General features: G+C 44.4%; 1 protein-coding gene across 7 annotated transcripts in view; it reads left to right on the top strand.

The window, feature by feature from the left end:
- Nucleotides 1–25902, top strand: part of EML6 (EMAP like 6) — a 325325-nt gene that overhangs the window by 176941 nt on the left and 122482 nt on the right. For all 7 annotated transcript variants that reach the window (XR_016229394.1, XR_007916460.3, XM_070069106.2 and 4 more), the window contains exons 6-10: nucleotides 220–355; nucleotides 15109–15310; nucleotides 17934–18071; nucleotides 19946–20202; nucleotides 24505–24717. Coding sequence is in view for 5 of the 7 variants with exons in the window: in XM_070069106.2 (XP_069925207.1) it covers nucleotides 220–355; nucleotides 15109–15310; nucleotides 17934–18071; nucleotides 19946–20202; nucleotides 24505–24717 (946 nt within the window). In the remaining 2 variants the exon portion in view is untranslated. The remainder of the gene's footprint in view (nucleotides 1–219; nucleotides 356–15108; nucleotides 15311–17933; nucleotides 18072–19945; nucleotides 20203–24504; nucleotides 24718–25902) is intronic.

Here is a 25902-nt window from a genome sequence, read left to right as displayed (position 1 = left end):
GCTGGAGTTAGTTAGCTTTGCTGGTTATGATTACTTGGGAACTAAACTGTGATGAAGGATTTTGTAAATGGCTGCTCGGTCCATTGTCAAAATTTCATTAAAGAACAAGTTGTCCTTAGTTTAGTTTTTTGTTTGGCCTGGTTGTGTTTGTTAATCATCAGATTGAACTATAATGACCATTTAGGATGGTCATTGAACATGACTGATTTTAATCTTTAGGCTGGAATCTTCAGCATGTATGCGTGTGAAGAAGGCTTTGCCACTGGTGGGCGAGATGGTTGTATACGGTTATGGGACACGGACTTCAAACCGATAACCAAAATTGACCTCAGGGAGACAGAGCAAGGGTATAAAGGTAATTGATGTGTCACTACTTACCGGTCACTCTGAGAATGTTCAGTATGATGTATGCTGTGCATTTTTGTTTCATTGTAACCACCTTTTTCTATGAGGGATTAAGGCAGTACATTGACTACAATATTAATAATTCTGTTAAAAATAAATGAATGCCCTTCTTCCTAATTCACACAAACATATCTGTTGGTACCAGCCCTGGTCCTACAGCAAAGAGAAACAACACTGCATTAAAGATACTGAGTGGTTTCCTAGAAGATGGGTTTTTTCCATGATAAAACTGAGATGTAATGGACAAGTTGGTCACCTTCTATGTGACTGTGCTCTGCCACTAAAAATGAACAATGAAACAAGTAAATGGTGGGAAAAATGAGACAAATGGTTTTTAAAAAATCTTCAAGCAAATAGCCACCGTACTAATACGGGTGAAGAGCATGGGCTCAGAGTTAAGAGGCCAGAGTTCAAGTCCAAATTTAACCCAAGATTGAACACTTTGGTCCTTTCATAACATGTTTGGGCTTCTATTTCCTCATCTATAAAATGAGGATAATGCCAGTACCAACCTCAGGATAAAAGAAATTTATATATGTGTGTGTGTGTGCGTTTAAATTCTCATGATAGGTATGTTACTATTTTTACGAAAAAGACTGAGAGACATTGCAGCAGAAAGTGTGAATAGGAAAGATGAGATGAAGTCTCAGCAATGGGAATATTCAGCGCACAGGCAAGGAAGTCCTGTTCATAACCCCAGGTGGGCCTAGACCTAACTTTAGGCTCCTGGGACCACCACTAAAGGGGAGTGCCCGGGTCTGTGAGACATGGCATCCACCATCGGAAGAAGTCCTCTTGATCAAGTGGAGAGGAATCAGTCCCCCTGTTGAGAAATTTCCTGAGCAACATGAGGCGCTGGGGCCTCAGAAGGTCCAGAGTACGTCAGGATTCCTCCATCATCCTTCGTCATGACGCCCTCATGTGGATTGATGCCGCCCCAGATGTGGCTCCCTGGGCCCAGCCATGTGCAGTGCACTCTGCTGGTCCGTGACGGGTTTGGGGTCTGGGAGAAGGAACCATGGACTGGGTCACATTCAGGCTGTCCTCTTTCAATGACGTGTCCAGCAGACTTGTTAAAAATTGACCAGCAGGGAGGTGAGCTGGGTAGTGTACTTCCTATTTGTTCTTGGAGCTCTGTTGCTTTCTATAACTGTTATTTTAGAAAGTGTATTTGTGGTCAGCTAATCCGGAGATTTCCCATTTCCCTTTTCATGAAAGCTCAGACCCTGGTGTGGACACATTGCTAAATTTAGGCTTGGGGTGGGCATAGGAATATGTACAGTTTGGTTTCCACTTCAGGGTGCCCCCAAGGAGACGGTCAAAATTCTTAAGTTCTCTTCCATAGACCATAGGCTAATTTCAAACAGATGAAATGCTCAAGGACCCCTAAGAGCAAGCCCCACCCCCAAAAAAGGTTAGTAAAATAGCCAGAAATGCCTGGAATTTCTTGGTGTGTCCTTCGGGGTAAACCAATTGCCAACAGGTTCTGAGATAACTGATGAGCTAACTTGCTAGATGGGATTCTTGACCATAAATTTGCACAGCGGAGAGAACCATCCAGAAATGACGACTCCTTTTTGGCAGTCGCTTTACCCAACTCATCCAAAAAATTGTGTCACATAATTAAGATAGAAATGTTAAAGCATGGAGGTCAGCTCAGGAGCTTTCATTAAGTTTTCCTGTTATCCTTTGCTGCCTGATGCCGAGTCCTTGACCTTGGCTTTCAAAGACAGTTCAGAGGCCAGTTCTGATGAGCATCTGTGTAACCAGGGATTTGTATTGGTTGTATACAGCCAACCCAACAGCTAGCTCCTGTCCCCAGAGTCACAGGGGGACAGTCAGGGACATCATCCACCTTATATTCGTCTCAACAGATTGCCACATACACCCCTGGCAAGGTCAAAGCAGATCTGGGAGGTGCACCATGGCTAGGGCATACCTGAAACAAGCCTGCATCGTGTGGGACATGCCCTTGGAGCCCTGGACTGGAAGTGTGACAGAGAGAGGAGTCCACATGCATGTTAGAGGGATGAGTAATTGCACAGTAGCCTGTGTTTTGGGAGGAGGAGGAATGGACTTGCTTTGAAAGGATGACATAGATCGTGATGCAGTTTGAACCTTAGGAGTCGCGGGAGGGGTGTGGTGAGGAGGGAGCTCCTGGGAGAGTGTAGGGGGAACTGCTCTACATGCAGCCACCTTCTTAATTTTCAGAATCACTGCTCACTACAAGTTATCTTATTGACTTAGTACTTTACACTGACATTAGGATGTATTTTTAAATTGCTTTTTATGCTAAGTTATAATACCTGAAATCACAGGTTGAGTGTGCAGGGTTTTTTTTTTTTCACACATTGAGGTAAGTTTTAACTACTGGAATATGAAATTTTGTCCACACAGCACTGACCTAAACTCATTCTCCACCATTGGTGCCTGTGCCAACAGACCCCTGACTCTTCTGGTTGAACTGTTGCTAACAACCTAAATGTGGCCTGTGTATCAACCCCCAACTTGGAGTCCTTGAGCCAGTGTACACAGGGCCAGGCCAAGGAAAGCTTCTGTGACAGCCTTCAGGGATGGTCTTCTGTCCTCAGCCAAGCCTTAGTGCCATCATCACAGAGAAAGAGCAAGGGTGCAGTGGAGTCTAGAAGCCTCTTGGCCTGGTTTTGGGATAGCAGAGATGATCAGAATAGGCCCTCCTGTGGTGCTGAGACCAGCTGCCTGAGCCACCCAGAACGTAAGGTGTGCCTCGAAACCGGAGTAAGGTAGGAGACCGAGCACAGATCCAGGACTTAAAATGTGAGGATTTGAGGAGGAGACTACAAGTGATGAAAATGTAAGGAGTTTTCTGTTCCAGGGTCCTCTTCAGCTAGGAATAGCATACCCTTGAACCTTGGAGTATTTTCAGAGAGCACTGGGGTTAAAGATGGGGGAAGAGAGAGGATGGGAAAAGGACAAAGCAGAGGAAGTGGCGGAGTGGACCCAATTTGTTTGGATGTCCTTTGACCTTCCCTGACCCACACCTGAAAGAAGTCATGACCCTCTCCACCTGTGCTGTGCCTCAAAAATGGGAGTGAAGTACCCTGGGAAGGAGCAAGTACAGCAGAGCAGTGTTAGAACGTCTCCACTCTCAGTTTGGACATGAAGGTACATGGGTGGATGGTTTTATTTTTATAAGAGCTTGATTTGAATGAGCTTTCTTCCACATTTTTTGCTGTTGGTATAACAATGACTTTTGAATTCATTTCCATGGAAATAAGGTGATTTCTCATCTTACTCAAACAGCCAAACAGCTTTCTAAACAAATTTAGCAAGAGACTGAATCATGGCCATGTTCTAGTTCCCATGACATGGTACTGATGATTTTCTGTGTTCCTTCAACTTAAAAATATTAAAATTAAGTAACTGCTAGCATTTGAGGATCCAGGTATATTTATGAAGATCATAGCACTACCTGCAAAATTGTCTGTTCTTTTGGACCCCTATAAAACTTAGAAAATGAATCTGGCAGTTTCTGAATTGTTCTATGCAAGTATTTGGAAAATTTGCATACATTTGCATCATCTCATAACTATTAACTGTTGGACATCAAGAAAGAGCAGTTTTGAAATGAACTAAGATGACCATAAGCTGGGGAAAATTATTTTAGGGTTTTGTTACAGAGAGACACTATCAATTCTCTTACATTTTTAGTCAAACTTGAGCTAATTAAGACACTTGACTTTAATGAAAACAATTAACCCTACTTGAAATCGGTGTGAATCAGCTTAGTGATGGGTCATGCTCACATCAACAAGAATCAGTAAGGCCGGAACTAATCTCAAGGCTACCTCCTCCCCCAGGCTTAGTCCAAGAGTGCTTTACATCGCTAAGACCATTTCTCAATCAAAGGAGTTACAGCCTTTGATTTCCCTTGGTGACTTGTACATCTTCTGTGAGCTACCACTGTTTTGCTCTCTGGTGAGTGTTGAAACAAGCTTTCTCTGGCAACATGGTGGTAAAAACCTACAACCTGATACATCCAGGATACTTCCTCTGTAATTCTGAAAGCCTAAAATTTTAGAATATCAGAGATGTTTATATAACTAATTTGGCAACAAAACGTGATCTGCGTGGATATGAGGCTATTTAGAGTCTTCATGTGTGTGAATATTCATAGCGTGCTTTGCAGAAGTATTTGAATTTCAAGGTGCTGCCCTAGATCCCATTGGACATATTATGAATCTCAATTAGAATTTTTTTTCCTGAATTTTAAAATGTACCTGGCACCAAAGGATTTCAGATATTTAAGATGGGAAACCTAAAGTACATATCTTTGGTGAATGCCAAATTCTGAAATTTTCAACCTGGGAGAGACATTGGATATCAACCTAAGGAACTTTTTCACCTCACATGAGTCAAATAGGGTTCAGGATCATTAGCGTTAAGCCTAGCTGTGGACTTGGCACACTAACTCATATCTTACACAAAACTTTCTCTTTTTTTAAGGTTTATTTATTTCTTTGAAAGTCAGAGTTACACAGAGAGAAGACAGGCAGAGAGACAGAGAGGTCTTCCATCCGCTGGTTCACTCCCCAATTGGCCGCAATGGCCAGAGCTGCACCAATCCAAAGCCAGGAGCCAGGAGCTTCTTCCAGGTCTACCACATGGGTGCAGGGACCCAAGTTCTTGGGCCATCCTGTACTGCTCTTCCAGGCCATAGCAGAGAGCTGGATTGGAAATGGGGCAGCTGGGTCTAGAACCAGTGCCCATATGGGATGCCAGCGCCTCAGGCCAAGCTGTTAACCAGATGCATCACAGCACCAGCCCCCTCACATCAAACTTTTGTAACAGTGCATTTTGAGTCTGATCATTAAAAAAAAATTATGATCTGGGTACAATAATGAAGCTTAAGTGACTTATAGCAGTGACAAGGGAAGCCAAAAATAAATTCTTAAAGCAAGTCAGCCAAAATGAATTACTTCTAGGTGATAAAATACTCTGAGTTAATGGTTGTAAATGATTATGTCTAAAGGAATACAGTAATTATTCACACAGTAGCAGTTGTGTTCACTGATTTATTCATTCAGTAAACATTTATTAAGCATGTACTAGGTGCCTGATGCGTGCCAAGGGACTGCATAGGCAGTTCTGAAAACCTGCTTCAGTCATCCCGGCACTTTGTTGGGCAGTTGTGGGTGGATATTATGTTAGTTTTACCTGCAACACCTACTTATTGAGTTGCTGCTTTATCTAAAGAGCTATAAACTCAGAATCCAGAGAGAGCCTGCATTAGGTCAATCACTGAGTGAGAGCTGGAAGCTGCAGTCCCCAGAACTCACGATGTCCCTTCTTAGATTTGGCATCTCTCCACTGCCCCCTCCCTGGTCCGGGCCAACCACCATCTATCACATAGGGTATTCAGTTGCTGTACAACATGTGTCCCTGCTGCAGCCATTGTTCTCTGCCTCACAGCTAGAGGGATGGTTTGAAGCTTACAAGAGCCCCAGATCACTTTATTCCTTGTGTCAAAAACCTGCATTGGTCGCCCATTTATCTAGGTGAAAGAATCGGGCTCTCTAGGGTGGCCGCCCCGCTACTGTGCGTTCCTCCTCCGCTCTGCTCCAGCTGCTCCTTGTCTGTCCAGGCTGGCTCAGCCCTCACCTCTGCACTCACAGGCTGTCCCCTCTACAGCGCTGTCCCCAAGAATCTGCTTGATTCTTTCCCTCTTCCCTTCAACCCTTTGTTCAGATGAAGCCTGCTCATTGGGCCGACTTAAACCTGCCCTGCCCCCACCACTGTAGATGCTCCTGAGCCCCTTCTCCCAGGTCTGCTTCTCATCTTGTAATATGATGTAAATTCACCATGTGTTAGGGCCGTTGTCTGTTTCTGCAAGGATGATGAACTATTTTTTTCCACTGATGTCTCCCAAGCTCTAAAGCAGTTCCTGGCACATGGAGGAGTCCTGGAAAGCTGTGGGACAAGCAAATGAAAAGTGCTGCCCGACCACCGTGTGGAGCTTAGGGGAGATGTCTGCAAGAGGCAGTTGATGCAGAAGGAGGAGCAGATAACTGGGTCTATGTGTCAACCTGCAGAACATGAGGCCCACGTGACAATGATAGGAGATCACAGAGCAGGTTTAGGGAGGCCAGTGGCATGGTCACTACTGCTCGCAGAAAGCAGGCAGGTGGGGTGGGGTGGGATTGGAGGTGGGAGCATGGGATCCTTCTCTGTTCATATTTCCTGTTACATTTTTTCTTCATCAGAGTCTGATTTCTCAACCAGAGGTAATCTTTTCTCTAACATGACATTTGTCATTGCCTGGAGACATTTTTGTTTGAAAGGCAGAGAAACAGAAAGATTTTGTGTCCACTGGTTCACTCCCTGCAAGTGCCCACAACAGCCAGGGCTGGGCCAAGCTAAAGCCAGGATCCAGTAATTCAATCCAGGTCTTCCCCTCCACTCAGGCAGAGACCCGAGTACTTGAGCCATCATTGCTGGAATTGTGAACAGAGCTGGGACTCTATCCCAGACGCTGCAATGGGGGTGTGGGCATCCCAAGTGATACCTTAACCATTGTGCCAAACACCTACCCTGGAGATGTACTGGTTGTCACACCTGCAGGGGTGTAGCTGGTGTTTGTGGGTAGAGGCCATGGATATTGATGACCATCTCAAAACACACAGGACAGGGACTATGGTGAAGAATTTCCCCAGGCCAAATGTTAATTGTGTCAAACTTCAGAACCTCTGGTATGGAGCATTCAAATAACCAGCTCTGAAGTTTGAGACATCCTTGTTCGTGGTAGAAGCAAAACAAGTGTGTCCTGGTTTTCTCCTCATCCCTCGGGTGGCTTCCTCACTTGGCCCTCTGCTTGTTGTCCTCTCTGTCCTCACTCACCCCAAGTGCTCTCTGTTTTCCAGGGTCCGGGCCCCCCTGTCTCATTGCTGAGTTGCTGGGGTCTGGCCACAGAGGTGAGAGCTGGGGATGGTGAGGAGTGTAGCGTTAGGATGGTGGCCTGTTGGCTCAGGCTGTGCGTGAAGTGGGCAGAAAAGAGATGGGCCTGGCTCACGGGCTCCTTCTGTGGGTAACTGCCCTGTAACCGCTCTTCCTGAGCCAGCCACATTTAAAGTCAGCCTGGTGTCCCTTCCCTGGGTGGGAGGCGAGGAGCGTGGCTGTTGGTTTGCTGTGACCTGAGGTCCCGTTAGGCTGTGGGAATGCTTCAGAGTTGCTGTGGTGAGAAGGCGTGGGGTTCTGTGGGGGTAGGTTTTGAAATCACCAGGGACTTTTTGGAGTCATTTTCGGAGTCCTAGAAATTCCTGGCGAGCACCCTGTACTCCGGAGCAGCAGGACCCGGCCGTGCTGCTAAGCAGGATCTGGAGAGCATCTGAGGAGCTGCGCTGGCGCAGCCTGTGGAGAGGCCCTGTGACACCCCTGCAGCAGCGCCCAGTGCCCTCTGTGTGGCGGCCTTTGTGCTAAGCGCTCCGCACAGGGACCCACTGCATCTGCAGCCGATCCTGGGGAGCCTGGCTTCTCAGGCCTGAGATCTGGGCAGTCACGCAGGGCCCTGTGCTCAGTTGAGTGCTTTGCTGTCATTGTCTTGAAATTCTTCTGCGTTTTTGAGTAAGGAGCCCCACGCTTCTGTTTTGTAGGGTGCCCCCAAATTTGAGGCCAGGCTTGTTCCTCTGTCACATGTGGTTGTGAATCCCTGGGGAGGTGCACATCGTCTCTCTCAGTTCCTTCAGGTTCCCACGCTGTGCCTTCAGCATAACCCTAAAGATATCAGAGAGCTGCTCAGTCCCGGCTCCAGGCCCCTTAAGTGGCCTCGGCACCTGCTGCAGAGGACAGGCAAGGAGCCGGGCTTCGGAGATCGCTGCTGCTTTGCCGTAGCATCTCCATTCCTTTCTCTCCTCCTCACTCTCTCACTACCCTTTATCCTAGACGCAGACACTCCTTGGTAGTGCATCCTTCATCAGGTCAGGGCTACAGGAGGCAGCATCACCTTGTGTCATGTGAGCTCTGGTCCCATGCCCTGCATGGCCACAGAAGTCCGGAATACCTTTGTGGGAACAGCCTGAGTCCTCCTTTTATTTCTATGGCTTGTTGGCTCTGTGCCTCGGGCAGGTCACAGGAACTTTGTCTGCTATAACTTGCTTGTTGATTCAACAGATACCTCCTGGCCCCATCGAGGGCCTGGCACTGTCTGCAGAGTTAATGACAGCACCTCATCCTGAGTCATCGCAAGCGTTCATGGGAGTGGGGCTGGGTGATGTCCGGGCTGACCCTCGCTGCCCGCTGCCAGGGATTGCTTATTTGACTTAGTGCAGCTCTGAGAAGTGGTCTGTCATGTTTGCTCACCAGGCTTTGGGCTTTCTCACCCCCTGGGGCGGAGTTTGCCGACGTGCAGCTGGAAGCCCACGACCTTCAGAGCACCAGGCGATGCAGCCTGGCCCTCAGCGTGTGCAACAATCTCACTGCAGGTGGAGCACACTCTGGCTGGGGAACGGCTTGGCAGGCAGTGCTTCTCAGGCCTAGGGAGCTCAAGACAGCTCTGCTTAGCCCCACTCCAGACCACTGAGAGGGCTCTTTGGGTGGAGCCCTGGCATCTATATTTCTTTAAACACTGTAGATTCTGATGCACGGTGTGGGTTGAAAGCAATTGCCCTTGGCCCTGGACTGTCTCTCAGGCCTTGAGCATCAGATTTTTTTTTTTTAAGATTTATTTATTTATTTTGAAAGTAGGAGTTAAGGAGAGACAGAAATCTTCCAACCATTGGTTCACCCCCAACCCCCCGCCCCGCAAGGCCCCAATGGCAAGGCCAAAGCCAGGAGCTGGTAGCTTCTTCCAGGTCTCCCACATGGGTGCAGGGGCCCAAGGACTTGGGCTGCCCTCAGCTGCTTTCCCAAGTACATGATCAGGGAGCTGGTTCGGAAGTGGAGTAGGCAAGACTTGAACCAGCGCCCATGTGGGATGCCAGTGCTGCAGGTGGCAGCTTAACCTAGTATACCACAAATGGCAGCACCAGATTTAAAACACTATTAGGTAGCAGGTCCCCCTTCTTCTGCCAGTTTCCCTATCTCATGCCAAATAACTGGGGGGATGGCGGGCAGCGCTGTGTCGCGGTGGGTTAAAGCCCTGGCTTGAAGTGCCGGCCTCCCATATGGGCACCAGTTCTAGTCCTGGCTGCTCCTCTTCTGATCCAGCTCTCTGCTATGGCCTGGGAAAACAGTAGAAGGTGATCCAAGTCCTTGGGCCCCTGCACCCATGTTGGAGACCTGGAAGAAGCTCCTGGCTTTGGATCGGCGCAGCTCCGGCTGTTGCAGCCATCTGGGGCGTGAACCAGTAACTCTGTCTTTCAAATAAATAAAATAAATCTTAAAAAAAAATAGTTAGGGGGAAAGGTTGTTTTATCTCCTAGACAGTTCTCTCTGTGTGTTGGAGCACAGCCTTTCCATACAAATTTGCAGTGCTAACCCAATGAAATCATAGCAAGCATCAGCCAAGGAGTTGTAACCCGAAGGAATGACTAAGAGACGCGTGGGAACTGCAGGCCTCCTGGTGCTCACTCCGTGGGGCTAGAATCGGACCCCATAGAGAACAAGCTGTTCTACATTGAAACATAAACTTAATGAAAGAGACTGGCAAAGCACAAAAACCTGCTGGTGACAATTGTCATTACTTTTATTTTGATTAAGGCCAGACAGTGGGCTGACTGTGCTACTGTGGATTTCTGAGTGTTAATATGATCTCTGCTTTGCAGATGTGGAAAATGAAGATTTGAAAAATTAGACAGCTTACCATGTCACACAGCTTGGGGGGACTGAGGGTTTGGGGTATACATGCAGACTAGGTACTTAACACCTCAGTGAATGGGCAGGAAATAAGCAATGTCCTTACTCATGAGATCTGTTTGGATATTTGTGGACAAGATCTCCCTGTGCCCACGCCTCAGCATTGAAGCCGAGAGGATTAGCAGGATTCTGTTTGCCACTGTCTGGTCTGAAGGTAAAACCAGGGCAAAGGGCTGCCAAGAATTTTGTCTCAGCCTTAGAGGATTTTTAGGTTTAAATGGGTGGTTTGCTCTCTACTGCCATCTGCTGGCCATATTAGCACAGACGCAGGCCAGAGAGCGATGTTTCTTAGAACCAGGGGCAGGGAAGGGCTGCAGTGGTCCACAAAGTGAACACCTCATCAATTTAGCAAACTGCCCTCAGTTCAAAACAGTCAAATACACCCACAATGTCTGCTTTTCGAAAACAGAATTTCTTTGTCTTGAAGTAATTAGGATGATTTTGCTTTCTTTGCTACTGGTGGCTTTCAAACCATATTCCAAATAAGATAAAGAATGCAATGCAATGACTGCCTTGGCTAGCCCAGCCAGGATGCTGTGTTGACACCCTGCTCTCTGCATTGATGTCACGGAAGTTAAGACCAAGTCCAGGTGAATGGGACGAGGGAAATGCTCTGGAGACCTCGTCAGGCACCTGCCGGTCTCCAGAGTGTGTTTGGACAGAGTTGAGCAGTTCTCTCCTCCACCCTCAAGTGCGGGAGAGAACGTAGGTTTAGGGAGGAAAATAGAACATTATTAGGAAACTTAAATACAGCTCTCTACCTTCTGATTTGTCTTACAGAAGGAATTTTTATCTAAAATGCATATCTTGGGAGTGAAAGTGACCCATAGTTAGACCTGTAGATAGCCTCCCTGGGGTCTGATGTGACAAAATTCAGTTTATCTGGTTGATGACCTGAGCGTTTATTCACAGCTCATTAAATTTCTGCTATAAAAAACAAAGGGAGCAACTCTTTCCTGTACTGAGCTGGGTTTAACCCATGTTAGTTTAACCCCATTGCTTTTGCTAAGCCTCCCTTGCCTTGGTTAGTTTGCCAAGAAGCCTTTTTCAAATGAAAACTCATGTAAAACAGACGTGGAGTGATGAGGGAGCCACAGGGGGGGATCTTCAAACTGCTGCCTCCTGGTCTCCCTTACCTGGCCCCATTCTGCCAGGCCCTAGCGCTCTTTCCCCGCAAACCAAGAACCTCACTGTCCGAAACCACTGGGAATGGGGTAATTTGCCTGGCTCCTCAGGCAGGGCTGCATTAGAAGGTTCTTTGTTCCTATGCCTCTTAAAAAAAAATGTAAATGTTAACAGCAGTCAATTCCAGGCAGTAGGTTGTGGGTTTCTTTGTACCTTTCTGACTTTGCTTCCCCAGGCAAGGTTTAAGGATGGTGGGGTCAGTGTGGAGAGCAAATGTTTGTATGCTGGACCAGATACAATGCCAAGTTCTTGCGAGTAGTTAGTTTTCAAGCCATTTAGAGTTGTGTGAGCAGATTAGCTGTTGGAGGCCCTGGGGAGGGTTGCTGTGTTCAGGCTTGTGATAAAGCCAGAGAGTCCAGGCCTGCTTATCTTTAAAACCATCAGGGGAGTTGCAGAAAGACTGGCTTGAGGATTTAGTAATGTTATTATCACTACAATAGATACCATGTGTATATCTGTACTTAGATATGTAGACATGCACAGTCAAATGTATGTATTTTAGCTGGTTTTTGATGTGTAGACATTTTCTTAAAATGTCTGGTCCCTCCTTTAAATGTAAATTGTACAGGGCCCTAGCTTGTTCACTGTTCAAACTCCAGTGTAGACACATAGTAGGTGCTCAACAAGGTTTAAATGAGTACAGTCCTCCTTCTTTGAGTGTACTCACTGAGGACAGCCATAGTATTTTTTCCCAAGTATTTCAAGGATGCAGATGTTTTTTATTTCATTTGTTCAGCAGTGCTCAGTGAGTACGTACTGTGTGTCAGCCCCTGTACAAGGTTCCGAGAACACAGCAGGAAATAAAACTGATGCAGCTCTAACCTTCACAGACCTTGCATTGCAAAGAGAGGAAGCAAACAATGAATGGAATAAACTAGTAAATTATTAGATTTCTCTGCTGATGTTGGAGTGTCAGTAGCTCTCTGTACTTCTTGATGACACTGAAGGATAAGTGCTACACCGTTTCTATGATAAAATTATAGCCAAGGCTGCTGAATCCACAAACTAAGCCCCTCCTGTCAGTCAACCCCCAGCAGAAGCTATGAAAAATTCAGGAAAGTAATCAAGAGTGTGTCAGTTCACGGGTGGGGGCAGAGAGATGCCTGAGAAAGGGATGATGACAATAGGCGGGTGGCTGCTGGGCGGTGTGGCTCCCTCGCGACTGAGCTGTGTGCCCTGTGGGCTGACAATCCCGTTCCCGCTGCCCTCACCCTGCATCTGTCCTTGCCATCCTTGAACTCATCCTGGTGTTGACAGTGGAGGATTTTTGAGGGATTGACCCTGAACTAGCTGTTGCCAAGGTACCTACTTGCTCCTCACAGACAGACTCATATATCTGCCTGTGTGCTTTCTCCTTCCATTTCAAGATGTGTAACAATGAATTCAGAGCAAGGAGAGATAGCTCATATGGAAATAGCCTAGAGCTTCCATTTTTCTTTCTTAGTTAATCTATTTTAATAAAAAAATGTTTCATTTGGTCCTTGCCAAACCACAGTGAGGCAATTACAATGAAGATTACAGTAAGGGTGTCCATAAACCCCAACTTACCCCTCTTGTCTGCTAACGTTCGATCTGCCTTAGCATTTTACTGAATTTTTCATAGAATTATAGATTTTTAAAAATTTATTTATTTTATTTGAAAGGCAGAGTTACAGAGAGGCAGAAAGAAAGATCTTCTATCCGCTGGTTCACTCCCCAGATGACTGCAATGGCCGGAGTTGTGCCAGACAAAGCCAGGAGCCAGGAGCTTCTTCTGGGTCTCCCATGCAGGTGCAGGGGCCCAAGTACCTGGGCCATCTTCTGCTTTCCTAGGCCATAGCAGAGAGCTAGATCAGAAGTGGGACAACTGTGACTCGAACTGGTGCCCATATGGGATGCTGGCACTGCAGGTGGCAGCTTTACCTGCTACGCCACAGTGCCGGCCCCCATAAATATTTTAAAAATATATATTTATTTACTTATTTGAGAGAGCAGGACAGAGAGCGGGACAGAGAGAGGGAAAGAAGCAGAGAGAACCTCCAAGTACTGGTTCGCTCCCCAAATGGCTGCAATGAGTGAGGCAAAGCCAGACCGAAGCTGGGAGCTAGGGGTTTATTTTGGGTCTTCCACGAGAGTTCAGGGCCCAGATAGTTGGGTCATCTTCCATTGCTTTTCCCAGGTACATCAGCAGGAAGCTGGATCAGAAGTGGAGCGGCCTGGACTTGAACCAGCGCCTCTGTGGAACGCCGGCAACTCAGCAGCAGCTTAACCTGCTGGGTCACAACACCAGCCCCAAATCTATCTACATGGAGTAATTCTAGGTTCACAGCAAAACTGAGTGAAAATTCCCATCTGTCCCCTGGCCCTATTTATGCATAGTGTCCCCCACCTACACTGGCACATCAGTGTCACCAGTCTAGAGTTGACGTTAATGTTCCTTCTTGGTGTGATATTCTATGGGTTTTGACAGATGTGTAATGACACGTGTCCATCATTACCGTATTTCATGGAAGAGATGCACTGTCCCAAAATGCTCTGTGGTCTGCCTGTTCGTTCCTCTGTCCTGAACTTCTCATTTTATAATAAACAGTTCTTAGAATTTTATATTTTAAAATATTTTGAGAGAACTACTGAATAGATCTTTCAACATTAGTAAAACCACTTTTTCTCAGTAAATACTTTAATTGATTTTTGGAGTCTTCATTTACTTTGAGGGAGACTCCTGGACCCTGTAATCACGGGCTATATTTTCAGGGAACAAAAACTGGGCCTAGAGAGGAAGGAACCCCAGTGGGTGTCTGATCACATACGGAGCAGCAGCAGCACCTGGACCCTGAGCTTCTGGGAATCTCCTTGCCAAAGAGGTGAAGCCTGCTGGGGCGGCAACTCGGATGGCAAAGTTTTCCACATCTTCCTCCTGGTCTAAATAACGTGAAATTGCTCCTGTATTTCTAACTCAGACGTGAGAAAATTCACTTCCTGCGTAAGAAGGAGTAGGGAATGGAACAGACTGCAGGCAGATCAGGAGATCAGAAGTCAAGCCAGACAAGTCAGCACCTCCTAGGCAGGACTGAATAATGTGGAGGAGAAGGTTGGATTTAAAAGGAGCATTACGCTTTTAGAGACGATTCCATGAATTGTTGAGTAGAATAACGTCTTCCCTGACAGGTGTTTGATGGCATTTGAACTGAAGCTAGAGTTTTATTTGCATTTTTCTGGGACATAGGGCATCTGTTGATCCGGTCAAATGAGTCTAGGTTCTTATCACAATATATACTAATGTTGCCTGATAGGGCAGTTAACTACTCAGTAGTATCACCAGCATGTCATTTTAACACAATTTTATCATCCTAAAGGTGGAAGTGATAGCTAACTTTTTCATAGCAAATCAGAAGGAAATTATTTCAAATGGAGTTAGGTTTTTGTAAAGACTAATTTGTTCTCTCAGGTTCACTTTGCAATGTCCTTACAGCACATGGTGCTATAAAGCACATGTAGAGGTGTTCTAAGTCAGACGAGTGAGCCCTAACTGTAGCATACCAGATCACGCGGGCTGAGGGGAGCGCTGAGCACACGTAGGGGGCAACACAGAGCACCGTGTGGAGTTGATGCTCCACCGGCAGGAGCTTCCGAGATGTGCTGTGCCAGCCACAAGCCTGGTGAAAGGTGATTTGGGTACTGCGATTTCATCCATCTGTTTCCTCTTGTCAGGCCTCTCCATCCGGAGTGTGTGCTGGAAAGGTGACCGCCTTCTAGCGGGGACCCAGGACAGTGAGATATTTGAAGTGATCGTGAGAGAGCGAGACAAGCCCATGTTGATCCTGCAGGGCCACTGCGAGGGGGAGCTCTGGGCTCTGGCCCTGCACCCCAAGAAGCCGCTGGCAGTGACAGGCAGTGACGACCGCTCCGTCAGGTGAGGCTCCAGCCACAGCAGCTCACCTCACTGACGTCCTTGGGCTAACGGGTTTCTTTTTACAGAGATTTGCTGTGACACAAGGACAAACCACAGCACAGACCCACACGCTGTCCAAGCGGAATGTTCCAGTTCAAGAGCAGTTGGCTTCTTGGCTCTGAGACACCATTTTTAGTTTTCTCTGGTGCTGTCTTAAATCATGTCATTGAAGAAGTAAAAGTGCATGGAAATCATTGAGGTTTTCTTCTCCTCTCCCTCTAGGTCAACACAGGAGCTCAGCACGCTCTGCTGAGTGAGCTCTTAATTCCCTTGGTGTGCTGGTCCTGTGCTAACACAAGTTAGTCACAGACTCTCATTCTTGTCATCAGAACTTACGTTCTGATCTGTAGAGTGGTCTTGAGCATGCGAATAAATTATAATTGCTTCTTTGGAAATTCTCAGACGGCATTTGAGCATCCTCAAATTAAAGGGTGCCGCTTCCTGAAGCAATGGGCAGTTTGACTAAGGCCTCAGGGTTCTGGCTGTGGCTCTCCTGTTACTCTTTGAGCACACAATAGGGGCAAAATGAACAAAATGAGTCTGCCCCCATATTCATACGGTAACTGCAGGCATGAACGTAGCATTTAGAAGCTGCAGATGAAGACTAGTCCTCTGACTTCATTTCTTCTCCGTTTGCTGTTGTGCTGTCAATGTGCTTAGCAAACAGGCTGGAGAGAGAGGACAGGGAGAGAGTGACTGATTCATTGATGCAGTACAGCTTTCGGGTTTTCACAGCTAAAATAGAACGTGGTAAACCAGGCTAAAGGTTTGAAGTCTCCTCGTGCGATGTAAATGTGCATGGTTTGTACTTCTCGTTGCGCTCTCCTTTTCCTTTGTTCCTTTCTCTTTCCCTTCCCAGAGCAGCCAAAACAGTGCCAAGAAGTTACTCCAACACCTGCGCAGTCGATTCCTGCTTGCCCAGGAAGAAGTGATTTCGCGAAAGACCTTGGCTTTTGTATTTTAGGGACTGTGTTGGTTCTGGGGAACCCCAACTGCCGGAACCTGTGCTGCTCCCCTTATGCGTGAATTTGGCTGGAGTTTTAAGTGTGTGTCTGCACTGGGGGTTGAAATTTCTGGAGAAAGATGAGCTTAGAGACTTGGTGGGGATAGTACTGATCTCTGAACGGTGCTTCCTTCCTATTTTACTAAAGCCAAACCTCACGTTGCTTAAAATAGCACCAGGCTAAAAACAGCATGGGGTTATGAATAATGGATGAGATATGGAGAGAATACCTTAGGCTTTAGGCTGAGCAGCGCAGGCTGCCTGAGGGGCCGGGAAGCTGTTCCCTGTGCAACTCGGCCTTGGAAAGGGGGTGCCCTCATCCGTCTCCATGGCAGAATGCACTTAGGGAAACAGTGTCCTGTGTGGCGTATTCCCGCCTTTCCATTGCAGAACTGTAGGTTCTCGGTGCCCCCAGAAGACGACGGTGTGTGTTGAGAGAAGACTGTCTTCAGAGAAGTGCTAAGAGATAGAGGCCAGCTCCCACAATCGCACCTCACATGTAACTCCCTATTTGCAATCTTGAAGTGCTGTGTTCAGGTTCACTCAGTTTGAGGTGCGTGGACTCGGTATGCGCTGAGCCCGGGCTGCCAAAGCTCCGTGTGAGTGCGCCTGCCCCTCCTCCGTCTCTGCCGCAGTGGCTGTGCCCACGTGTCCGCCCCACAAGCCGCGGGGCACCGGGAAAGCCTGTGAGGGCACCGGGAAAGCCAGCTTAGGAACCACCCTGCAGAAGAAGCGTGGTTCACCCCTCTCTATCTCCAGTCTCTGGGGGGTCCAACGGATATGACGTGTATCTCTGTCTATGTGCTTAAATAACAGTTACTAGAAAGGCACTAATACATGGGGGGGGAGGGACTAGCCACAGTAGCACTAGTTAAATACTTCCTATCCTCTGTAAGTCCAACTGACAGCTACTGGTGCAAGTGGAGGCTAGCTTAACTTCAAAAGGGCAGAGTGAGATTTTGTGCAAGGCAGTGTGTCCGTTTTCCTTACTCTGTGCATCTCCAAATATGGGGAAATGTTGATTCATCTTCTCTTTCTTGCTCGGTTTTGTACATGATGAAAATGACCCATAGAGTCATGCAATTACAGCAATCAGAGCAGGAGAGCGAGGTGTTGACTGTGTTTTATTGATGACAGCAGCACACTGAGAATCAGGGTTGCAGAATTATATTTCCAACTCTTACTTTTTGCTATTAACAGTAGAAATACATTTACTTGTCTCAGTTTACCCATCTGGAAAGGAAAACTTCTTTTCTTTTCTAAAATAAGCCTTCCTCAGATTATTAAAACTCTCTAGATTGTTTTTTTGTTCCTCATGTAGACAAAGATAAACAATTTAAAAATAAACATTATATCATTCAAAAAAAAAAAGAAAAAGAAAATGACCCATAGAGGTTCCAGCTAGCTTCCCAGGCTGCCCACCGGGAAGGCTGTGGAAGGCTGTGATGAGTGAGGCTGGTGTGAACTTGCTGCGACCTTTCTTGTTGCTACCAGCGCTGGGTGAGCAGGCCTTCGCGCTTGGGCTGCCTCAGGTCGCTGAGAGGTGGGCTTGGCCCGGTTTTCACTTTGTTCTCATCCTAGGCTGTGGAGCCTGGCCGACCACGCCTTGATCGCCCGCTGTAACATGGAGGAAGCAGTGCGCAGCGTGGCCTTCAGCCCCGACGGGTCTCAGTTGGCGCTGGGCATGAAGGATGGCTCTTTCATCGTCCTCCGAGTCAGGCACGTGCTGATACTGAAAATGGTATTAAGAGATGCTCCAAGTCATAACCCATGGCAAGACCTCGGGACACTGCATTTACTCTTTCACGTAGGAATACCGTTGATCCACACTCTACTGCCTGTCATTCTAAAGGCTGAAACACTGAAGACCCCAAGTTCTTTGGTTACTTAACTGACAGTACAGCCTAACCCAGTGAGCTGATTTGAGGCTGTTCTGGTCTATTGTTATTCAATGATAGGGATAACAATGTGTTGTGTGATTTGCTGCAAAAATATTGTGTTTAATACAGGGTTCTGGCACAATTCTTGTGTGGGGATGTTGCATAGTATGTTGGATGTGAACCTGTCTAAAATCCAATGAATAGCAAGTTCCCAAGCACATTTTACCCCAGGTCTTCCAGATAAGAGGTTGTAGGCTTTGTAGTGAACCAAGAAAAGAGGGAGAAAGAATAAAGCAGGATCCAGTAGCAGCGGATGTGTAGAGGTGAGCTTGAGTAAAAGACCACTTTTACCCATTATTCAATACCAAGTGGAATATGTCACATTTACTATCACACTACGTTATGTTTACTGGTCAGAACTCCAGACCAACCCCTGAAATTCCTCTGAAGGCATTCATTCGCTTGGCTCACACATCTTGTGATTACAGAAAAGAAATGCAGCTCTAAATTAAATACTGCATATTTTGCACAAAGAAAATTCTGTATTGCTTTGAAGAAGGCTCTTGGCACAGTTTACATTAAATTCTCATTACCAGTCACGCAAACATTTTCTTTCTTTGCTTAGTGATGTGTGAAAAGATGGCTAATTACTAGATTTGCTTTGTGATGGCTTTTCAAAGCAAGACATAAAATCCCCACACATACCTACTTTATGGCTTTTGAGTACACTCTGGTGCTTTTAATAAATGATAGCATGGATGAAGGATTATGATATAGAAACAGTGGGCATTTTTATGCACTCAGTTTATTTTGGGGTTGATGAAGCTATCTTTATTGGTTCAGAGGACCTGCCTATCATAATCCTGATTCATTGTTGTAAAAAAACAAAAACCTCAGCGAGCTTTCAAATGTGAGCCGAAATTCTTTATTTGAAAGGCAAAGTGACAAAGAAAGAGGAAGAGACACAGGAAGAAATCTTCCATCCTCTAGTTTACTCCCCAAATAGCTGCAACAGCCAGGGCTGGGCCAAGCCAAGGCCAAGATCTTGGGACTCCATCCAGGTCTTGTAGATGGATGGGAGGGGTTCAAGCACATGGAGCATCTTTTGCGGCCCTCCAAGGCACATTAGCAGGAAATTGGACTGGAAGCAGGGTAGTTGGTACTTGATCCAGCACTCTGATGTGGGATGCCAGTGTCACAAGCAGTGGGTTCATCTGCTGTGCCACAGTGGTGGCCCCAATTCCCCCCCCCCCTTGTTTTTTGTAACACTAAGCATCAAGCTTAACAGACACTGGTTTCTTGTTCTTGAAGCATAAAAAGATGGGTTTATTTTAATGTTAACATTAGTATATTTAATATTTCCCCATGTAATATTTTAGAAACAGTTTTACCAACCCAAATTTTTTAAATAAAATATATAGGGAAAAATATATGGCTGATGATTAAAGCAAATATGAATTATCTTAAATTATATTTGTTTTTACTTAGGAAGCCCAGAGTACTATTTAAAATGTTTATTATTAATTTTGCTAAATGAGCCATGAAATTTAAATATCATTTCATATTATAAAACTCAGAAGTTAATTTTTGGATTTCTGAAGGTTTTTTCTCCCTTTAAAAACACTGTTTTTTCTGATATTTTTACTTTGAAACACAACTTGAGTTTTCTGTTTCTAGATTTGCTGTTGATCACTTCACTTTTTATTTTTACAGAGATATGACAGAAGTGGTTCACATCAAAGATCGAAAAGAAGTCATTCATGAAATGAAATTTTCTCCAGATGGTTCTTACCTAGCAGTGGGATCCAATGACGGCCCCGTAGACGTCTACGCTGTTGCCCAGCGGTATAAGAAAATTGGAGAATGCAGCAAGTCCCTTAGTTTCATCACGCACATTGATTGGTCCCTGGATAGTAAATACTTGCAGACGAATGATGGTGCAGGAGAACGGTTGTTTTACAAAATGCCTTGTAAGTCAGGAGTAGGCCTTGGGTGTTTGTGCAAAGCAAAACTTAGAACCCATGAAGAAAAGATAGGAGAAAATCATGAACTCACAGGAAGGAATATTGTCTGAAATAAAATCCCCAGGCCACAATTTATCAAAAGGTTAATGAATTGGAACACATTAAAATTAAAGACTCGACAAAATAGAGTGAATAAAATTTAAAGATAAGACATCAAATAGACATAAATCTTTGTAATTGTTATAGTGGAAATGGACTACGTAGCTAGATTACAAAAAGACTGCCTGAAGATAAGTGAAAGGAACAACTCCTAGAAATATGGGCATATCTCAAATAACCAATAAACATGTGTAGAAATAAGAGACATGATAATTAAAACAACAGTGAGGTACCTTTTTACACTAGTTTGATTGGCAGGAGTCTGTCAATATTAAATGGCAAGAAGAGGAAACAAGAAAACCACATACACTGCCGGTAGGCACATGCACGTGGGCATGTGCCCGAGACTGTCACAGCAGTGCCTGTAAAGCCCCAAGGTGAGGTGTGGTGCTTCAGTGTTTATCAAGGACTTGGACTATCTTCTGCTGCGTTTCCCATCTCCTTAGCAGGGAGATGAATCAGAAGTGGAGCAGCTGGGACCCAAACTAGCACTCCCATATGGGGTGCTGGCATTGCAGGAGGTTTCATAACCCAGCGTGCTACAGTGCAGACCCTTGTAGCATTCTCTTTAAATTAAAATTGCTAAAATTTCTTCCAGCTAAAATTCCTCCGTAATAAGGACAAAATAATAAGATTTGTTGAAGTTAGGTAGTACACACACTATTCCTTATGGTAATCTACTATTTTGTGTATGCTTGATAGATTCCAAATTTTTAAAGGAGAGAGAATCTGAAATAGTTTCACAGCCAACTTTGAAGTATTTAGAGGTTCACCATCTATTTCATTCCTTATCAAAGTCTTTGGCTTTATCTATTATCCCTTCTTTGTTGTTTCCTCCTTTGCTGATTGCACTGTTCACTAGTATTTCTCTAAAAGGTTGAGTAAGTTAGTGATGATAATGTGAAATAGTTGTAATACTTGTATTGATGTTTGTGCACACAGTTCTGTAGCAGGGTTAGAAATGAATGGAAATGAGCTAGAAGTATGATCTGCGGGTTTTAGCTTGCCAGGCAGTAGTTCTCCTATCAAAGGCCAGAGTAGGAGATACTATGATCATTAGGAAGACTGTTTACTCTCAGAGGTGAAAAGAAGCAGGATAGTCCATGGAAACTAGAAAAATAGCCCCTGGGAGAATTAGAAACTCCCTGGGGTCACCTTAGAACTTCAAGACAGTATCTCGAGATGTTGGTCCTCAGATACTTCAGGAGCATGGTCCTCGTTTACTGTGACTGTGCTTCCTCTTGAATCTGAATTCCTCATAATTGGAAGTTCTTACGTGATTTTTTTGTTGTTTAAATTTGTTCATTGGGCTCCCATTGTAACTTTTATGAGATTCATATGGCATAATAATCAGTAACATTTAGTTTATAATACTAAAATGTCACAAATTATCATAGTCTTTGACTAATGAATTTTTGATTATAAGAGGGAAATTTTAACATGAGTTCTGACTTCATTTATCATAACAGAACTTAGTAGGTATTTGGGTTTATTTTCAACTTTTTGGCTAGTCTAAGTAATGCACCTCCAAATACCTTTGTGTAAGAGAAGATTTTTCTTAGTTACTTTCTGGGGCTGTAATCTTTAAAGCAGGAATACTAAATCTAAGACTCTATTCCAACTATAGACTCTCTGATTCCATAGTCTTTGAAATGAACTTTATATAAAATCTTGGTGCACTCTACAATTTTTGGTGTCAATTTGACACTGCACAGAGTGATATATCAGTGCATCTGTGCTCACAGACTGTTCATCTGAAAATATTTGTTTATTTTCAGAGGGAAAGTATGAAGAAACATACTTTTTTATTTTTAGAAGATTTTTATTTGAAAGGCAGAGTTAGGGAGAAAGAGATCTTTCAGCCCCCCCCCCCCCCAATGGCTGCAACAGCTGATACTGGTCCAGGCTGAAGCCAAGAGCTTCATCCATATCTCCCACATGGATGCAGAGGGCCAAACACTTCAGCTATCCTCCTGTGCTTGCCCAGGCACGTTAGCAGGGAGTTGGATCCCAGGACACAAATCAACACTCATCTGGGATACCGGCGTTGTATGCAGAGGCTTAACCCCTGATGTCACAGTGCCAGCTGCACTTAATTGTCTTCTTAAGAAGATTTATTTAAGTCAGAGAGAAGAGAAGAGAGAAATGTATCTGCTGGTTCACTCATCAAATGCCTGCAATAGCCAGGGCTGGGCCATGCTGAAGCCAGGAGGCAGGAGCTGCATTCTGTTCTCATAGGGGTGGCAGGAACCCAAATACTTGAGTCATCATCATCTACTGTCTCCTAGGTGCATTGGCAGTAAGCTGCATTCGAAGTGGAGTAGCTGAGACTCCAGCCAACAATCTGATACAGGATTTGGGCATGCCAAGTGGTGGTTTAACCCACTGTGCCACAATGTCCACCCCTGCTTAATTGTCTTCATTTTGAAAAAATTCTGTGTGACTAAGCATTTCCCCAAATATCTATTTTCTCTCTTATTTGCTGCCTGTGGACTTCCCTACCCTGCTGGTGGAAACAGGGGATTGCTCCACATTTGACCCGTACTCGACACAATTGTAGGGCTTGTTGGCCCCAAACAGTAACATTGCTTTCAGTGTAATTTTTGTGGGTTTTCAGGGCCTAGAACCTTGAAGTAACAAAGTCTGTCCATTTATTAATTTACTGAGTCTGAATTTAAAAAATCATTTCTAAGTATCTTATGAAAACTTGATGTTTAGCCAAAGTTTTAAAATCTAGCAAAATGTTGGGAATAAAATTGATAATAAGGAATAAAAGTCATCTCATCAGTAATGCAAAGCATAACATCACAGTATCTGAATAATTAAGGTCAGGTAAATATGCATGGTTAGAGATAATCCATTTATAAACATCCTTTCTTTTCTCCTTTTAACTGAGTCTTTTTTTTTTAACTTTTATTTAATGAATATAAATTTCCAAAGTACAGCTTATGGATTACAGTGGCTCCCCCCCCATAACTTCCCTCCCACCTGCAACCCTCCCCTTTCCCACTCCCTCTCCCCTTCCATTCACATCAAGATTCATTTTCAATTCTCTTTATATACAGAAGATCAGTTTAGCATACATTAAGTAAAGATTTCAACATCTTGCACCCACATAGAAACACAAAGTGAAAAATACTGTTTGAGTACTAGTTATAGCATTAAATCACAATGTACAACACATTAAGGGCAGAGATCCTACATGAGGAGTAAGTGCACAGTGACTCCTGTTGTTGACTTAACAAGTTGACACTCTTGTTTATGGCATCAGTAATCATCCTAAGCTCTTGTCATGAGTTGCCAAGGCTATGGAAGCCTTTTGAGTTCACTGACTCTGATCATATTTAGACAAGGTCGTAGTCAGAGTGGAAGTTCTCTCCTCCCTTCAGAGAAAGGTACCTCCTTCTTTGATAACCTGTTCTTTCCACTGGGATCTCACTTGCAGAGATCTTTCATTTAGGGTTTGTGTTTTTGTTTTTGTTTTTTGTTTTTTTTTTTTTTTTTTTGCCAGAGTGTCTTGGCTTTCCATGCCTGAAATACTCTCATGGGCTTTTCAGCCGGGTCCGCATGCCTTAAGGGCTGATTCTGAGGCCAGAGTGCTGTTTAAGACATCTGCCATTCTATGAGTCTGCTGTGTAACCCACTTCCCATGTTGGATCGTTCTCTCCCTTTTTGATTCTATCAGTTAGTATTTGCAGACACTAGTCTTGTTTATGTGATCCATTTGGCTCTTAGTCCTATCATTATGATCAACTGTGAACAGAAATTGATCACTTGGACTAGTGAGATGGCATTGATACATGCCACCTTGATGTGATTGAATTGGAATCCCCTGGTATGTTTCTAACTCTACCGTTTGGAGCAAGTCAGCTTGAGCATGTCCCAAATTGTACATCTCTTCCCTCTATTATTCCTACTCTTATATTTAACAGTGATCACTTTTCTTAACTGAGTCTTGAGCATGTGCTTGCTTTAAATCCTACTCCTCTCACCAAAAGAATCACAAACCAGGTAATGGGATTAGAATCTATAGTTTCCATGATTTATAGAAACACATTTAAAATGTTTTAGATCTCTATCAGAAAAATGCATAAAGTGAAGTAAATATGCTTTTTATTTACTTGTAGTATTTTATTGGTTTTGTTTCAGCTGGGAAGCCTTTAACAAGTAAAGAAGAAATTAAAGGGATTCCCTGGGCTTCCTGGACATGTGTGAAAGGTCCCGAAGTGAGTGGAATTTGGCCAAAATACACTGAGGTTACAGACATCAACTCCGTGGATGCAAATTACAATAGCTCAGTGCTGGTGTCTGGAGATGATTTTGGACTGGTTAAATTATTTAAATTTCCTTGTCTAAAGAAAGGTAAGACCAAAGAAATATTTCGTGGAATCATTATCCCCTCTATACTATATATGTAGTTTAAAGGTTATTTTTTTCATGTCTTTTCTAGCACATTGTTCATTTTACCTTGAATAGTCATGTTCATTTACTCTCCAGTTTAGGGTAGACTGTGTTGTTGTCTGCTACTTTTGACATTCTAAGCTTTGAAACTTAAGCCAAAATTTTAATTATTATTACTTGTCATTTTGTGATTGATAAACTTATGCTTCACATCTTGAACAAATCATGTTTTATTATTTATGTCAACTGTTCATGATTTAAATTGTATATATCCCATTAGATTTTATAATTAAAATTGTTTTATGTTTCATGATTGCTTGTGCTTGTCAATGGAAAAGCAAAGCAAATCCTCTTAGACGTAATTAAAATCATATCTGAAAGGAACGGTTTCGATGATAATACAGTTTATGGACCCCTTGTCATAGCACTAACTTTGTGCCAGATTTACATAACTGGTGAAATTTTGGAGAGAGCTTGATTCAAATCAACGTTATCTGCCCTCATGTTTTGGTTTTGTCTTTTTGTTGTTAAAACCATATCATTTCAATGACTCTACACCTTCAAGTTTTATAGGATGTAACTGCAAACCATGGAATGACCCCACCCACTTCTTTTGCAAGTTTAGGCAAAGCCACTGCCCAGGGTCTAGTGAGACGTAACTGTGACCTGAAAATCTGATCTTAGCAAAGTAATCAGCAAGGACATGCTGCTGCCTGAAAAGTCTTTCACTTGAATGGTTTTTAAATTAAGCAAGGAAAGGGATTGGAAATGTAATCAGAAAGTCATTTTCAGCTAACTAGCAGTTTTGAAGCAGTGACAATTATGGTACAGAATGGAACATAAAATGCATAGCAAAACCACCATCACTTACACTTGACAAAATGGCCATGGGTTTAAAATGCTCGAGGCACAAAATTACCTCAGTGTGCCAAATTCTAACTCTAATGGGCCTGGTGAGTAATAGGGCATATATATCTTGTTAGATGGAGTAATATACTGCAGAAGGTAAACAAGACAGCCAGAGTGTGTCTGGGAATCTTGGAATTCAGAAGACACACCATTGGAATCAGAAGCAGTACTATTGGTCTGCACTGAGAACTTGGGAATAAAATTAACTCAGTGACAGTTGATGTCTCCTATGTGTCT

The sequence above is a fragment of the Oryctolagus cuniculus genome, chromosome 2, assembly GCF_051225735.1.
Source record: "Oryctolagus cuniculus isolate XC-2025 breed Fujian yellow rabbit chromosome 2, ASM5122573v1, whole genome shotgun sequence".
NCBI lineage: Eukaryota > Metazoa > Chordata > Mammalia > Lagomorpha > Leporidae > Oryctolagus > Oryctolagus cuniculus.
The sequence above is the reverse complement of the archived record's forward strand: the minus strand, read 5'-3'. Positions and strand labels throughout refer to the sequence as shown.